The following is a 17,184-nucleotide window of genomic DNA, read 5'->3' as shown; positions in this document are numbered from 1 at the left end:
AGAGCAGCCTGCAGCTTCAGCTGGCAAGGGCCCGGGCGGGACAGGGCCCCGGGCGGGACAGGGCCCCGGGCGGGACAGGGCCCCGGGCGGGACAGGGCCCCGGGCGGGACAGGGCCCCGGGCGGGACAGGGCCCCGGGCGGGACAGGGCCCCGGGCGGGACAGGGCCCCGGGCGGGACAGGGCCCCGGGCGGGACAGGGCCCCGGGCGGGACAGGGCCCCGGGAGTGCTCAGTGCTGGTGAGCCCCAGTGCAGTGAGGTACCTGTGCTCCTTGTGCTCTGACAGGGGGCCCCGGTGCCCAGTGCTGGTGAGCCCCAGTGCAGTGAGGTACCTGTGCTCCTTGTGCTCCGACAGGAGGCAGCTGCGGCAGGTGAGGGTGTCACAGGTCTCACAAAACACCTTCAGTGCCTCTGGAGGGTGCAGTGGACAGAGCAAGGAAAACTCCCTTGCTTCATCTTCAGCTGCTGAGGAATGCAAAGCAAGGCTGTCACCCACACGGAGAGCTCAGAAAGAGAGTAACCCACCTCACAGCTTCATGGAAAGTCTCGACGACATTTTTTAAAGGCACTGAACCTGGAACCATCTGATTATCTGAGGCTGGGTTTGTTTGTGTTTTTTCCTTACACATCCTACAAACTGAGCACACCAGGAACAAGCCACCAAAACAAACACACTATCCTCTAAACTGTCATGAGTTTAAAGTATAATGATTTGGAGCACCTGCCTCATACCTTTAAATTCCCTGGTCTGGTAAACCACTCAACAAAACTACTGTAAAATGTAGAATGGCAAATCTATTAAATAAACTTGCAGTCACAGCAGAAGCAAGGAAATCTTTTGTTCTTAAAAAGACACATGAGCAATTGTTTTCCAAATTTGTGTTTGTTGCAAGGCAGTTCATAAACTTTAGCAGCTGGGGCTGATATTAGGCCCTAGAATCTGTTATTAAAGGGATTTTTCCAAAGAGTAATGGGATAAAGAGTAGGAATGGACAGTAGGCATGCAAAGTGGAAGGATTATTTCTGTACAATCTATTCTTGCCTTTTTTCTGAATGGTAGAACTGTTTTAGAAAGAAGGAACACTGTAAACAAAAAATGCCAGAAATAGAAAGAGAAACCATGGCAAAGCCAACCCTCTACCACCAAAGAAAGGCTAGGCTGCTTCCTCACAGTACTCCAACAAAGACACTATCCCATTACTTTTTACCAACATGTGAGAAATTTAAAAAAACCAGTATTCTTAGATAACACACATTGATAAAAATTTTAAATTATATAAAAGACATTAATAATTTATGCATCATTATCTGCTCATATGAAATAAGAAGAAATATTTCCATTTTCCCCACACCAAACCTCTTACTTATCAATATACTTTTAAAAAAACCAACGTAGGGCAGAGACCATCCTGTAGCAAACTGAAGCCTTTCATAGATTCAGAAGTGCTAGCTATTGCAATTACACAATTACAGAGTGCAGGAAGCTATACCGGCTCCATTTTCAAATTGTAAAATGCACAACAGAAGAGTACAAAGGCTCAGAAAATCTCTTGGCTAACAATGACAATGCAAATATGGAAAAAATCCATGCCACTCTCTAAAAAACAGATGTCAAATTGCCCAGTTTTTATATTGCTATTTACTCGAAATATTTCTTGATTTATTTCCTTCAGTTCCATTGACTTTCATTCCACCTTCTTAACAAGGTGCAAGAGGATAATTTGTGACAGATTAGGCCAAGACTTTATGTAACAGCCTTACATAGTTTACAATGTTATGAATTATTTACTGCAGTGCCCTGCTTTATTCTTCAGCAAAGTCTATTGGTTTATGTCATTATTGAATCAAATGCTAATAGGTAGCATTAATAAAGGAGGAAATTAGATTAGGTCTTTTTTAACCCACTCCAATATTTTCTACCAGAAAGGATCAAACTGAATTCACCCTGACAGCAAATTTTTTTTCTGATTACATTACAAATATGTACTTTTTATTAAAAGCTGCATCTGACAAGCACATAACAAGGTTGTACAACCAATATATATCCAAGGAGGATGTCAAAGATCATCCCCTATGTGATCAGCTTTTACATCTTAAAAGGGGAAAAAAAAACCAACCATAATAACTTTCTGACAATTTATGGGCTGGAAAAGCCTTTCAAAGTGTTCAGTATCTGCAGAGCATACAAGCTGTTTATGTGTAAACTCAAGATCAAGTTTTCTATGTTAAACTCAAAATGATAATGAGATGTGGTCTTTAATGTCCATGTAGCTAATATCATGAAGGTACAATCCTATAGAATGATTCCCCCTTTTTCCCCTCTCTCTGAAGTGTTCTTTAGACTTTGGGTGATTGCAATCATCCCAGAGAATTCATTGGGGTTTTTAAATACCATGTCAGAGTTAAAAGACAAGCAGATTTCAAATGCAAACTAAGAATAAAATCAGTATTATCTAACTGCAACACAGACCCACAGCCTCTGCCACCAGTAATCCCCTGGATCAATTGACATATCAGTGAGAACTGCCACTGAGCCATGGCATTCTTGACCTACTTTTTACTCAGCTCAGAGCAACACTTTTCAGTTTTGAAATAGGTTTAATGCTTAGAAATCAGGTACTAAACAAGGGCACAACCTTGTTTTTTTCTAGAAGCAAATACCTAACCACAACTACCCATTTTAGCTTCTTAAAAAGAACCTCCCTTGGTGAGCAAGGAAACCTCAGCTGCCCTAAATTCTGATAATTCATCATTTGAGTCACCATTTTCTACAGCCTATATTTTCTTTATCTCAGGTGGATCTCTTGAATAATTAACAGAAAGCTTTAAATCTCTGCTCCTCTGATCAGTTGATGTCAATTTTGGAAAAGCAATCTCAGCTAATAGAATTCTGCCTCCACTTCCATAATTCTCAATGACTCTCAAAAAAAAGCTCAAGAAATAGTTTATTAAAATTACTAGAAATGGGAAGGATTTAATGTGTTTGGTGAGGGTGCTTTGCTATTTTACTTCTGGCCCTTACAAGGGAAATGGCAAAAGAGAGAACAGTTTAAAAGTGCAAGACCTCTTAATAGTTTCAAGAGCTTACAAAGAAGGTGCTGCTTTCAGAACACCCTACACCAAGCATATTAAATCCTTCCTGACTGACAATGCTGTGTGCTTATTTCCAGAAGGAAAAAATACAAACAACAGTCTGAGTTCTAGTATATCCCAGAATGTGCTTGCTTTGAACTGTTCTGAAGGCATATCTGTCATAAATAGATAAAACATATATTAATAATAATAAAAATAATATAAAAGCACCAATTACATTCCAAATAATTTCTCCATTAACTAGTCTATATCTGAACTACCAAGCTCCTTATTCGTGTTGTGTTCAGCACAGGGAATTTAGTACTAAACTAAAATTCTCTCTCATGTTTTTATGTGTCTGCATCTTTTTATTTATAGAGCACACACAGACCCGCAGCTAAGCCACATATTTGATTTCTTACCAGTATTTGTCAGCAATGTGAGATGTTAATCTCAGCTAAAGTGACATGAAATTATAAACAATTGGAGCCTCAAAACCACAGTCCTTATCTTGTCATCAACTCGAGAAGAAAAACATATTGTCCATCCAATCAGGACATTTGAGGGGAAACTGGGGGACTTCAGTTTATGTTATTCTCTAGAAAAAACCCAAAAATCATTTAAACATAATTTGTGTTTTTCATTATTACCATTCTTATGGACTTCTTTTGTTTACACTCTATTTAGCAATTGCCTATTTTGTCTCAAGTGCCTCAAAACCTGCTTGATATGACCACCCAGCACTTAAAAAAACTTCTATAGCAAGTCAAGTCTTCTACAAGAAAAATCCTAGACGAAAATAAAATAAAAATAATCAGTGGTCTTTTTTTATTCCCTTTTCTGTCCTTCATCTTCCTTATGAAGAAGAATAAGCACACAGCACAAATTCTTATTTTTAGTTAAAAACTGCTTATACAAATTTAGGTTAGCAGACTGTGCAGCAGATTTCTGACCTATTAGTAAAGAAAATAAAGACTAATAATAGGAGATGGTAATACTTTCTGTAAATCACCATTGTAGAGGGATGAGATATATTTGCCAGTGGGCTTAATTGATGCTTGCTCAAGCACAAATTGAAAGGAACATCCTGTAGTGATCACAGCCTTTAGCTGTCTGTGGCTCCCTCACACACCTTGTCCATATGCACAGGAATTGCTTTGTCATGGCTTCCTCAATGAAATTCCCCAAATTGGGACAGAAATACTGCAAGGGCAAAGTCTGCTGCTGCTGTAGCTCTCCTAACCCTGTCCCATCACTCCATAGATTGGAAGGGCACATGGAAAAGATCCTATCTGTCAAACACGAATATCCAAACTTTTTTCCAATACCATGGAGTGCTGATTGTGGCAATGGCCCTAAAGTTGGAGGAAAATCATCTACTCTCTTGTGGACACATACATATCCTTCTGAGTCCCACAGAGCCTGCTGTGTGTGGCACAGAGCCTGCAACTGCTCCCTTTGCAGATGAATAACTGATATGAGAAGAAAGAAAATTCCAGCATGCCCCCAGTACCTGTGCAGCCTTTCAGGGATAAAGAGAGGAAGTGTTCTCCAGGCTCCTGGCCGTGTCTGTGTTCCTCTGTGCATGAGCTGCACAACCACTTATTGCATCTCGTGCAGAGACTGTGGGCAGGTCTCTTCTCTTTGCACATGGAGCAGCTCTAAGAACAAAAAGTGCAATTACACACAGCATGACAAATCAGCAGTACAAACTGCTGTCCTTAACAGACTATCATTCAGGTTGGTGAGCTTCATATTTTTTGTCCTCAGATTAAAGCAATTCAAGTAATTTTAAGAGCCTGGTTGTAGCTGTGTAACATCCAGAAAAATACATAAAACATCCTACAGGTGAGGCAATGTAGAAAACAACATGGGGACACCCACATGCTATTAATGACAAACTTAGTTCCTGTCCTCTAAAGAGTTGACCAGAAATTAGTTCAGTTTGTACCTTGATATCACATGTGGTGAACTGGAAACACAAGACCCAGGAAGACCTGGAAACTTTAATTAAGTATTCCTTCCATTGATTCAAGAATTTAGGAATTGCTATACAGGCCATACTGCCTGGGCATGTCACTGGGGGGACATGAACAGAGCAGCACAGAAATGGGTAATTCAACATCTTGTACCCAGAATGAACTCAAAAGTAATTTCAAGATAGCTACAATGATAATTCTTCTAAAAAGAATTTGCTTTAGGCATAAAACACCTTGTTTCAAAACTCCCAATATTCATGTATTTGGCTCACCACAGCCACAAATGGGTACTCATGGGCAGAGTGAGCACAGTGATGTAAATTTACCATCATCAAAGCATAAAAAGCAATGCTTTGCCACCACTTTATTAAACTGAAGCATTTCCCTCAAGATTACAGTGTATCTACTACAGCTATGTACACACACAAATCTCCTCAATATTGCTTCTACTCAGGGCCACTCAAGCAAATAGGAATAGATGAAAAAATCACTTCCTACAGGGTCCTTTCTGCTGGGCATCAGCTGATCTTCAATTCAGTTGGGAGTTGAACTATTTGCATCCCAGCTATGTGATGGGAAATGTGAAGAGAAGGACACAGCAGCCTGTGCCCAGCTCATAACCCCTGATGCAGGTTCTGGTGAGTGTAAGGGAAGGGTTTCTCCTCATGGTGTCTCAGGAAATAGAAAGCCTGAAGGAAGAACTACTGCAGTTCTTAGCTGGTTGTCTCAGTTTTAAATCACAGCTTCAACACTTTGTGGAACATCCATATCCACCTCAATTCTGTGACACAAGAGAGTCAAGCTCTGACTCACGTCAGCACAGGAAGAAAAATTTTTGTTTTGCTAAAATTAATTTAAATTTTATCCTTTCCTTCCATGGGTCTGGCATTTCACAACAGGTCTCCTATCAAACCATTACTGAAGAGTTTCTGAATACTCATGCACAAACAGATTGGGCGATTCTTGACACTAAGACAACAAAGCAAAGTTTTAAATGTGTTTAATTGTTTAGAAAGGGAATTGTTTGTGGAAGCCAATATGTTATTTCAGCCATTTGCTTATCAGCAATGTTTTCCAAAAGGTACATACAATAATTTAAATCAAAAAGCTTAATAAAACTTATATAACCAAAATGCAAGAATATTTATTTCGGGAAATAAAGATTGTTATATGAAAAGAAGTGACTTGTCTAAAATGTACCCACCTAGGTCCAGCTCAGGAAAAAGCTGAGGCATGCTCTGCCTTCTCTGCCATAACCAGAACTGCTTAAGCTCAGGTTTACCTGCAGCAGTTCAGCTGCCAGTCTGACTGCAATGTGCATTGACACTGTACTGTGTTAACATCACTCTCAAGTTGCAGAGAGTTCCCAGAGCTGCATTATTTATGCTGTGGAAATGGGCTTTTGGGCAGGAGACTCTGAACTGTGTGTTTCTGAAACTGCTGCTGCTGGCATGTAGCACAGCCTATCCTTCATGCTCCACTCTCTCACACACTGAGAGACACCTTGCTGCTTCCATACACTTTGTTCCAAGCCTTGACAGACTCCCACTTGAGCATAGAAGGAAAATTAAGACGATGATGGCAGCTCAGATGTGTCTCAGGTGGATGATCTGGTGCTTCTCCTTTTGGTGTCACTGGTGGTGAAACTGTGGCTTTCATTTGGAGTGTGGTGGTGGTGGTTAAAGATAGAAAGCAAGCAAAGCTACATGATTTGACTTAAAAAAAGGAAGCTGAAAACTGTGAAGGCTCACAAGTTGCTCTAGGATACTCCTGTCTCCAGTGAGAAATTTGCATTACTGAACTGCTCTTAGGACTCCTGAGGGATTACAGAGAAGAAAAAACTTCTTTTAAGGATGCCTTGAAAAAATAATCTAATGCTTTTGAAGACATTAGATATTCTCATCTGATTTCCTTTTTACACAAATTCTCATGGAAAAGTAAATGATGCAAGTCACAGTAATTAAGAAGTCCCAGTATAATAAGTGCATTTTAAAAACTCATCAGTATCTTCTGAATTTTCTTCCTCTCTTTGGAGAGTGCATGTTAATACACCCCTTCTTGTTTTAGATCAACTTAGGTTGCACTCTGCAAGCAATGTACACCTGAAGATGTCAATACAGTTTGCTTGCCTTGATTATTTTTCTGTCCCCAGAACACTCTGTGGATTAGGTTATATGTTCTTTATTCTTTACCAATACCCAACTTTCTCTGTTCCTCCTCTCCACCCAAACTAGTGGCAGCTACAAAGCTGTGAGAGCAGCCCTGCCTGTTCACTGGATATTAAGCTGGAGTTAAATCCACCTCTGTACAATGTCAATTCAAGGCAAAAGCAGTAATCCAGTTCCTCCCTTTGAACCCATTCCCCAGTGGGAAACTGCAATATGATGTGACTTTTGTATCATTATAACAGACAATCAGAAAATTGCAACTGCTCACCTGACCTAAAGGGTGATGTTGGTGCAACAATTAAGCTGAGACTCAGCTCCTGTGGCTGGCAGGAGGAGAGGGGGATTGTCCCTCTGGAGCTGTCCAGAGAGACCACATCCAGAGCATTCTCCTCAGTTCTGGTCTCCACAACTCAAGAGAGACAAGGAGAACTGGAGAAGATCCAGCAGGGGCCACAAAGGGGATGAGGGGTCTGGAGCATCTCCCCAGTGAGGAGAGGCTGCAGGAGCTGGGCCTGGTTAGTTGGGAGAAGGCTGAGAGGGACCTCAATAATGCCTAGAAATATCTCAAAGGTGGGCTAAGAGCATGGTGCCAGACACTTTTCTGTGGTGTCCAGGGACAGGATGAAGAGCAATGGCCATGAACTGAAACACAGGAAGTTCCATCTCAAAATGAAGGTGTGTCATCCTTTACACTGAGGTTACAAAGCACTGGAAGGGCTGCCCAGGGAGATCACAGAGCCTCCCTCTCTGGAGACATCCAAACCCACCTGAATGTGTTCCTGTGTCACTGCTCCTGTGACCCTGCCTCGGTGGGGAGTTGGACTGGATGACCTCCAAAGATCCCTTCTGACCCTAACAATCCCATGATTGCTTACTTTGAGTTGAAAGCTAAGAGGACAATGAGGAATCCAAGACATTCAGTACCTCCCTAATATGTTGATTATCACAGATACATTTGTAGCAATACTTTTAATGGACTATTTAAAATATAGGGAGTAAAACTCATTCTTCAGCTGAAGCTTTAAAATTACTATGAAGGCAATATGTTCATCTCTGGTAATGAAGTAATTGCAGTGCTGCCTAAGCAAGCTATCAGAGAACCTTTGTTGTTCAAAATGAGATTTTCTCTGTTTTCAGAGCTCATCTGACAGTGTTTCAACAAGCCACAACTTTGTGGCTTTCACTTACCTTTGCCATAGCTGAATCACCAACTGGAAAATCCTTGAGGAGGAAATTCTCAACTACATCCCTTGCAAAGCAGGTCTGTTTGCACACAGGGCAGGAAAGGATACCTGAATTTACAGAAAAAAAAAAAAAAAAAAAAAAGAAAAAAGAAAACCACCAGAAATAAAGCAATGCACGCCAGCCATGCAAAGCAGGAAATGATATAAACCACACTTCAGTATTGTAGCTTTTCTGGATCACATGGGCAGTTCCAGGAAACTGAGGCATCCTTCAGGCCCTAAGTGGCTAGACCTGATTCAGCAGGTAGAAAAGAAAAACAAGGCAACAAAACTCCTAGAAAAACACCATATTTCAGTTGACTTATTTCTGTGTTTATTGATGATATCTGCATGTCCAAATTCTCACCTGGCTTGGAGATAATTAAAACTGAACTGCACTTTAGACTGTACCCCCTTGTCACAGATGTTACTTGTGCTTTCTGAGATTTTCTGTGGTTCTGGAGCAGCTTTACCCCCCCAGAGGTGTACCCAAGCATAGAACACATGCTCCTTAGTACCAGTCTTACAGTGCAGGATGCAATCCAGGTGAAGTGACAGGGGAGTGATGTGCTGCTGGCAGAAGACACAAGTCAAAAAAAAAAAGAAAGGATAAAAAAATTTCATAAAGAAAATTATTATGGTAAATCTAGAGGTGGCAAAAAATGATACCCCCTAAAGCAAAGCGAGCAGCAGAACCTGGCTGCACCCTCATTAACAACTGAGCACAACTGGGGTGAATCTCAGTGTCTGCCTGGGCTGAGAACCAAGAGTTCAAGCACTGCCCATAACTGTACACCTGCATTTTTGCACCTCTGATACTCATTCCTTGACTCTTTGGCCTAGGAGCTCTATTATATTTGGCTGTGTTGGTTTGGGGTTTTTTGTAAAGGGACACTGTGTTTTCCTGGTCACATTCCTGCAAACTACTGTAGATGTGAAAACAGTCCTTTAGAGAGAGTAGTGGTGTGTCAGTCTATTTCACCTTATCAAGGTGCATCTATTTCTTTAAGTTTTTTACATTCTCTTAAATACAGAATTTCCATGCTATGTTCACCTTGCCAAGTCATCTGTTTATGATCACTAACAACAGTATTTTCAATGACTAAATGGTTTAAACTCACCTAAAGTAAGATCCATGACAACATTCTACTGTTCAACTGCTTTTTTCCCTTAACTCAAAATGGTTTGTGCACATGGAGTGTGGCCTGTGAGCTAATTAAACCTTAAGCTGTCTATTACTCCTCACATTACACCATTATCAGAGCCTCTCCTGTTTTCCAGGTGCTTGGTATTGCCTGTCCCTTGGGAATGGCTCCTGCAGTCCCTGCCCAGAGGCAGGATGCTGTTTCTGAATGTCCTCAGTTTCAGAGCTGGGCTACTGTAACTTTGACAGGGATACACAGACTCCAAAATATCCCTACATTTCTGCTTCTGACAAAAGCACTATGATGTCTGAACAGGTTCATTTCCATGCACTAATGCTTTGAAAAACTGAGTTCTGGAACAACTTCTTTCAAGAATATCCCTTACTAAGAACCACTTCCATGAGGTTTAGATCTTTTTTATATAAAAATCTTATATAAAAGCAGAAGCATAATTGCTTTCTATTTTTCAAGGTTGCATTTACAGCAGAACTGTGGTTTGGGGGCCCAAGTAGTAGACCACAATCTACCCAAAGTGTTCATTTTACTGTGCATTTCCCACAGCCCTGAGAGGTCATGCAGGCAGGAGAAGGAGCAGGCTGTGCCCACAGGGGACTGTGCTACTCAGCCACAAGCCACCCAGGGGAAAGGGCAGCACAAGCAATTTCCAGTGCTCTGCTCATCAGGCATGTAAAGTGAGCCTTGTTCAAGGGTGTTTGCTGGCAGGAGTTACAAAGGTGCTAAAAGTTATCTGATAAAGATGCCCACAGTGGCAGAAAGCCGGAGAAGTCTTTTTAGCAGCTCCTCCACTTTGCATCCTTCCTATAAGGACTGAAGCTGAAAGAGTATCTGAATCACCTACAATTTTTGTAGCTAATCACATTTTCACCTGTTACACCCTAGCACGACACAATTCTCATATATTGGTGGCACTGAAAGCTTTCCCAAATGACAAAGCAGGAGCCTTTTAGGTGCCTGCTAGCAGCTCTGTTCTCTGGAGACGAGCAAGAGCAGGAGGAGGCCAGGCAAGCTGTGCTGCACTGACAGTGCCTCCTCCTCTTCCTCGTTAATGGTGCTTACTACAAGCACTGGTGAATTGCAGCACTAATTCCTGGGAGCTGAAACACTCCTCAAGCTTCCCTGCCAGCCCTGTAGAAGTGGCACAGCTGGAACAGCAGCAGGAGTAAAAAGATACTCTGATTGATAAGCTAGGAAGCAAGATAGCTACTCTGCCAGCAGCTGCTCCAATAAGTCTCAGGGGATGTGCTCTAATTCTCAGTGCAGTCAGGAGAAACCAGCTCCTGACTTCACAGAGCCACCTGGAGCCCTTGGGGACTTAGAACCAGTTTCTCTCTCCCCTAACAGCATTGCCAGCTCTTGATCTGGCTAACAGTGAGAGAAAACCTCCATGATGAGGCTACAGAACCACCCTGCAAATGGAGCAAGAGGGAAATGGCCAACAGGTGATTTTCTGAAGTAAGAAAGGCATGGCTCTCTCAGTCACTCTCATTTATGGGTGAGCATGCACAAAACATTTCTGGGAGGAGCAGCTGCTGACGGGGAAATAAAGGCACAAGGCTTTGTCCCAGCATGGACACCTTCTATCACACAGTACGGTGTGATAGAAGGTAAAAAAGATTACTACTGAAGTCACTATTTGTTGTAATGAAGTGGAAAAATTATAAGAAAAAGGCCTCAAAAATCTGCTAGCCTGTCATTTCTTCTAAGTCAAGCTTGCACTTTGCAAGTTCCCATGTGAAAGCAATCCTGGTATGAGCAGCTCATAAGCACAACAATCTACTCCTGGGTGAAAAACAACCAGCCCCTGTATAAACTGGTTTTACACCATTAGATAGAAAAAGGAAAACTATTTCTCACAAACAACCTTTCCTGCACATACACCCTGGGGTTTGAGTGACCAATCAATACAGGATCATAACTTGTTACTAACCAATAAAGAAACTGGTAAGAAAGCTACTGACCATTGGAGTCACACATGAGGTCTGTAAAACTATAAAAAGGAGTTCTGTGAATAAAGAATGGGCTTTTTCCACCTTGAAGAAAATGGAGTCCCATGAGATTTATTCCCTTAACTATTTCATTATGTTCCAACACTATTTGTTAGAGCAGAATGTTAAATCAAATTAAACCAATTGAATGATACTTCATGGAATGCTTGTGGCCTCAGGCAGGATCATGTGAGGTTTAAATTCTGCTAATTTGTTACAAACCAGTGAAGGATAGAATACAGCATTATTAGAATGCATTTCATTTGATAATGAGCAAGACAGTCTTTATAGTGTTTTTAAATTAAAAAAACCTCAATAATTTTCATGCTTAGAAAACATAAATCATGCATGCATTTCAGTTCTGCACAAAAGCCTCCTTTATCTATGTGCTGAGAAACACAACAATTTGAAGGTAAATAACATGACTGCTGATTAATATTAAGGGACATCAAAAAGTGATGCCCTGGATGCACAGCACAATTTTCTCCCAGGTTTTAGATCCAAGCTGTGCTATTAAAACCAGTGTTGTTCCAGAGATACACAAGTTGCACAGGTCAGAGCTTTTAGACCACCAAGTACAGCATCAACTAAGTAAATGTCAGGGTGTGTCTCAAATATCCAAGTAACTGTAAATTTTAATGATTTCAAATCTAAAATTCCCTTGAGATGAACAGAAGGCATGCAGAGCCATCAGCTTAATTAAAAAAAAAGTCTAAAATTTTAAAAAAAAGAATAGTTAAGAGGAAAAATAATGGGGACACCACAGCAATATTGGAAGTAATTTCCTACTCACAGGTGGGCTAATCAAAACCACCTAATACTGAATCCTATACCTAAAACTTTAATAAAAGCACAGGAGACAAATTTGCATCTTGCTAGAAGAGGAATTGCCTGAGCATGGTGGCTTTGGAGATCACACTTATTCAGCTAATTGGGTTTATTTGATACCTTTTCCACTTAATGAAAACCTGTGCTCTATGGAAATGCCCCATCTTTTTCAATAAGAATTCCCCAAAGAATCAAAAGTTAGCTTGGCATAATAAATACAATACAAAATGAACTGTGGAGCAATTAAGCTGAAATTAAGCAAGTAATTCCATACATGTTTACCAACAGCCACAAGCAGCATCCCACTGTGCCTGTGCTCAGAGGGCACACCACCAGTAAGGCACATTTTCCTGGAAACCCCTTACCTGTGCTCTGGATAAAGAGCCACCCACAGAGTTCACCTGGTTTTGGGGACAGGTGGGTGGTTGGAACTGCACACACAGGAATTCCCCAGGATCAGGCAGTGCACACTGAAGTCACTACACTTCTCCCTGGGGCTGCTCCCTCTTCTTTGGCCAGGAATTCTGGCAAACCAGCAGGGAAGAAAGATGCACTGAGTCACTACAGGGTGCAGAGGTTTTTTTTCTCCTCTTGCCTTCTTCCTTGCCCTTTCCTCTAGGATTCATTCAGGCCTCTGAAAGCTTGGTTTGGTTGCATTTTTTCCCAAATAAAAAATCCCATAGTCAAAATGAACAGCAGTGTCCTTCTTGCCTGGCTCTTCACTCAATCCTCAGACTGGAGCAGAAGGGAAGAGAGGAGCTTTCCCCAATCCAGGCAGCAGCAGCAGCAGCAGCAGGTCTCACAGTGCCATTCACTCCCACTGTACCTTTTGCAGACCACAACCTCAGTATTTTTCTTGCCTTCCTACCTTGCCACTGCCTCCAAACAACACTGCTAATCTGTTTTAAGAACCTGCACTTTGCAGACAGCTCATTTAAATATATCATGATTAGAGCACTGTGGGTGAAGGGAAGAGTAGTCAGAAGCCCTGGAGACTCACTGTTTGTACGTAGGAGAATGATGCAATTTCTGGATCAGAAAGGCAACTCAGCAAGGAATTACAGGGCTCCAACAACAGTTTACCTGTTAGGAGATCAGGTACAATTGTGGTGCCTAAAGGGAGGCCAGTATTAATATCAAAACCCCTAAAAGTAGCAAAAAGCTGACAGAGGTGTTGGCACATTCTATTTTTGCATGGAAATAAATTGGTGGGAAGGAGGGAGGAATATTTGCATAAATTACATTTTAGAAGTTCAGTGCCTCCTGCTGTTTAGCCCTTGAAATTGTTACTTATGACATCCCATTTTGCTGCTAAAGAGATGACCATCTGTTTAGAAAGGCTAGCAAGGGTCCTAATGCTGGATTTAAGCCCTGTTTCATTGTGATACACAGAATGAAGCCCTACTTCAGAATTATATGCAGGTTAAACCACATATAAGATATTCTCAGTGTATTTGAGCTATCAGCTACTGAAGAATCTCTGGAGACCACACTGTACTGAAGAGACTCCTACAAAGGTGCCAGCACATGAGGGATGTGGAGGAGCAGCCCTAAATCTGAATCCTTTCAGGGCCCCACTGCTCCTTTCAGCTCCATCCCCAGCAGCCCTGTGCATTTCAACATCACCACAAAAGGCACCAGCACCAGAAAGAGATGTGCAATTCTGGCTGTGTTTATGTGCAGGCACCTCTGAGCCCTGGAAAGCTTAAACAGCAGATGTTTGCCTGGCTGAATTAGTTTGCAGCCCTTCTCCAGCAGCCACCAGGTTTATTTCCACTCTCACACTCCCTTCAGCCAGAGTAATTCAACAGAGGGTTGGGGAAAAATGGAATTTCAGAGGCAGTGGATCCGTTAGTCAGACACCGATGCCCAGTCTGGACACTCCAACTCCGCACCTGGGATATCCAAAATCAGCTTTCAGGAAAACAAGAAGGTTCTGCCTCATCCTGTCCAAGCCCCAGCTCAGATCTCTCACATCCCACAACACTTGGTTAATGGAAGCTGCCTCAATGCATTGGACCCAGCAATAACAACACTTAGAGTGTCCCTTTGTAAAAGTACAAATACAGAAAGAACTAGAATTTCTGAGTGGTTTCAAGGTTTTTACTCCATCTATACAGCAGCAATCTAATTTCCAAGTGACAGAGCTATGGGTCATTTACAGAAATCACCTCTGAAATGCCAACTGTAACCTCTCCACCACCCAAGGACACCAAGTACAGGGAAAGCCCCAGATCAGTTTTGTTTCAAGGTCTTCCAGTCTGCTCAGGGTTAAATAGAAAGAACTCTCAAGCTGATTTCCTCATAAATAAATCAGTGCAGATAATTTACTTATTATTATCATGAGAATGGATTAGCGTAAAGGAACAAACAGTGCAGCTACTACACACACTGCATTTGTACTTGCTGTCCACATGTTGCACCTATTCCTCTGCTCTTTTTCTTCCAACAACCATCAGAATAATTATTCTCAGAGAGCATTAACTACACCTCAAGCTGCAGGCATAATTTACATTTCCTGGGAGACCCAATTATGGTTATAGGAAACAGCTCTGAAGACAACCTCCCACTCCACAGTTTCATATTTATATAACTAAACCCCTCATTGTTGCACTTGCCTTTTGGGCCTGGCAGCCAAGCAGGACAGTGCAAAGGGCTAACTTTAAACCCACTTTAAGTTGGCTAAATATATACATTATGAACAGTTTCTCTCTTCAGAACAATCTTTCTACTTTGCTTTTAGAGGTAAAACATGCACTTGGTTCTGAGAGGCTCCAATTAAAGCAAAAGGGTGTTCTCCTTCAGAATGAATAGATCATTGCATTGCATCACCTGCCTTGAATGAGTGCCTCAAAACAAGGTTATTGGGTATCCTGGAGACACCACAGCTCTACCAAGGCAGCTAAACTGCCTCACTGGGAACTAAGTTGTGGTTTACAGAACTCTGTAGGTAGTTTTTCTTTGTCTGTTCATTTTTAATTATTTAAATACAGGCTGAATACAAGCTAAGGCACTGTGTGTCAACACCTGGAGTCTCCTGAAGCCAGTGCTCCACAACTCCCGTGCCAAAACTTCACACTGAAAATGAGCCAGAGCCAAAGCAGTCCTAGAACTCAATAATTCCCCTTAAATAAACCCCCTGAAGATCTCTCTGACCAACACCTTTCTGACTTTTGGATGTGCCTCACTAACAAGTGTTCACAATTAAGGATCCACAGTTTTTTACCTATGTGTATATATTTATTTATTTTTATTTATATATAGATAAAACTATATCAAAAATATATATATCTCCTACCATACAAGCTGAAGAAAACTGTTTACCTTCACCAGGAAATAATAAAATGCAGCAAGTGGAAATCTGTCAATACTTGAAGCCACATTGTCTCTCTTTAAAAGTTTGGCTTTCCCCACTCTGCACTTCTCCAATACATGACCCTGTTACATTTCTTGGCTTTAAGTGAACACAACACACAAGCATGGACAGTTTTTGAGTTATGCAGAGCATATAGGCAGAAATCATGGAGCCATTTTCCAGGATTTTTGCTATCCAACTTCAAGGAGTACAAAAGAGCAAAGAAGATTTTTAAAATGAAATTGCAGAAAGTAACAGCTCAACACACAAGTTCAATACAAAAACATCACACAAGTATATTCACCACTTCAGAAAGGAATTTACAAAAATGAAAAACTACTAATAGCCTTTTACTTTACAGGTTTGGCTAATTACACAACTTGGCCACAAAACTTTAAGAATACCAAGGCTTGTATCAGTTAGCAGAATTCCATAAGGTGTTGCAGTACATCTTTTCTGTTCTGCCTTGTTCTCAGGGGTCCTAAATGTCATTGAGCAGCATTTACCTGTGATTTTTCTTTTCTTTAAGGAAAAAAACCCAACAAACCCTTTAGCTGAGACAGTCTTGCAAAACCAAATTTCTCCCAACAATGCACCTCCACTGGTCCTCACTTGACTTCTTCTGGAATTAACAAGTTGGTGATATTTAAAGCACTAAATCAACTTCTATCACTGAACATCTTACAGAGAGGAAGATTTGCAGATGTGGGGTAATTTGTTTTGTCACCCACCTCCAGCTCAGGGAGGAGGGATAAACACAGGAACCTGCATGAATCTGGTTTGGAATGTATTTACAACTTCATGAGAAAGAGATAGACCCAAGGAAGCAAGAACCAACATTGTTCCACGAGTGGCAACTCACACAGGTAGAAGCCTGGGAAAGTCCTAATCTGAGACAGTTCCCTCTCAAGAGATGAGAGAACATTCTCTTTTCCTTACTCAAGCCCTCTCTTGAAAATTATTCTTTTACCCATGCAGTAAACAGGCTAGAAACACATAACATGCAAATCTGTAGAGGAGGAGGATGTGGATTCTCTGTTACAAGAAGACAAGAAATAAAAGGAAAGCAACACTAGCCTGCAAAAAATAAAACAAAAAAAAAAAAAACAAACAAAAATCCCAAAAACCAACCAACCAAACAAAAACCACCAAACCAAAAATAAGAAATATAAAAGAAAGACTGGGAATCTTAAAATTCCCTTCATAGAGAAAGCATATGTAGGAGTCAAGCTCACAAAGACAACTTCTTTTTCCACTCCAGTTACTCCCAACCTCTCAGTTCTCAGTTTGAATAAATTCTGGTGGCTATGCAACTTCTCCAAGGAGCTCTGGCTGCTACCTCAGGGCTTTTATTCATGAGTCACCTCAAACACACACAGGAATAAAAGTTCCAAGAACAGCCCCCATCAA

At 41.3% G+C, this 17,184-nt stretch overlaps 1 protein-coding gene across 1 annotated transcript in view; it reads right to left on the bottom strand.

Annotated features, from left to right (window-relative positions):
- TRIM66 (tripartite motif containing 66) overlaps nt 1-17,184 on the bottom strand; it is a 45,130-nt gene that overhangs the window by 25,393 nt on the left and 2,553 nt on the right. Inside the window, exons 2-4 of the mRNA XM_050975381.1 lie at nt 8,406-8,509; nt 4,584-4,731; nt 331-463 (exon numbers count right to left, since the gene is read on the bottom strand). Coding sequence (XP_050831338.1) covers nt 331-463; nt 4,584-4,731; nt 8,406-8,509 — 385 coding nt within the window. The remainder of the gene's footprint in view (nt 1-330; nt 464-4,583; nt 4,732-8,405; nt 8,510-17,184) is intronic.

This window comes from Serinus canaria, chromosome 5, assembly GCF_022539315.1.
Source record: "Serinus canaria isolate serCan28SL12 chromosome 5, serCan2020, whole genome shotgun sequence".
Taxonomy (NCBI): domain Eukaryota; kingdom Metazoa; phylum Chordata; class Aves; order Passeriformes; family Fringillidae; genus Serinus; species Serinus canaria.
This window is presented reverse-complemented; position numbering and strand designations above follow the sequence as displayed.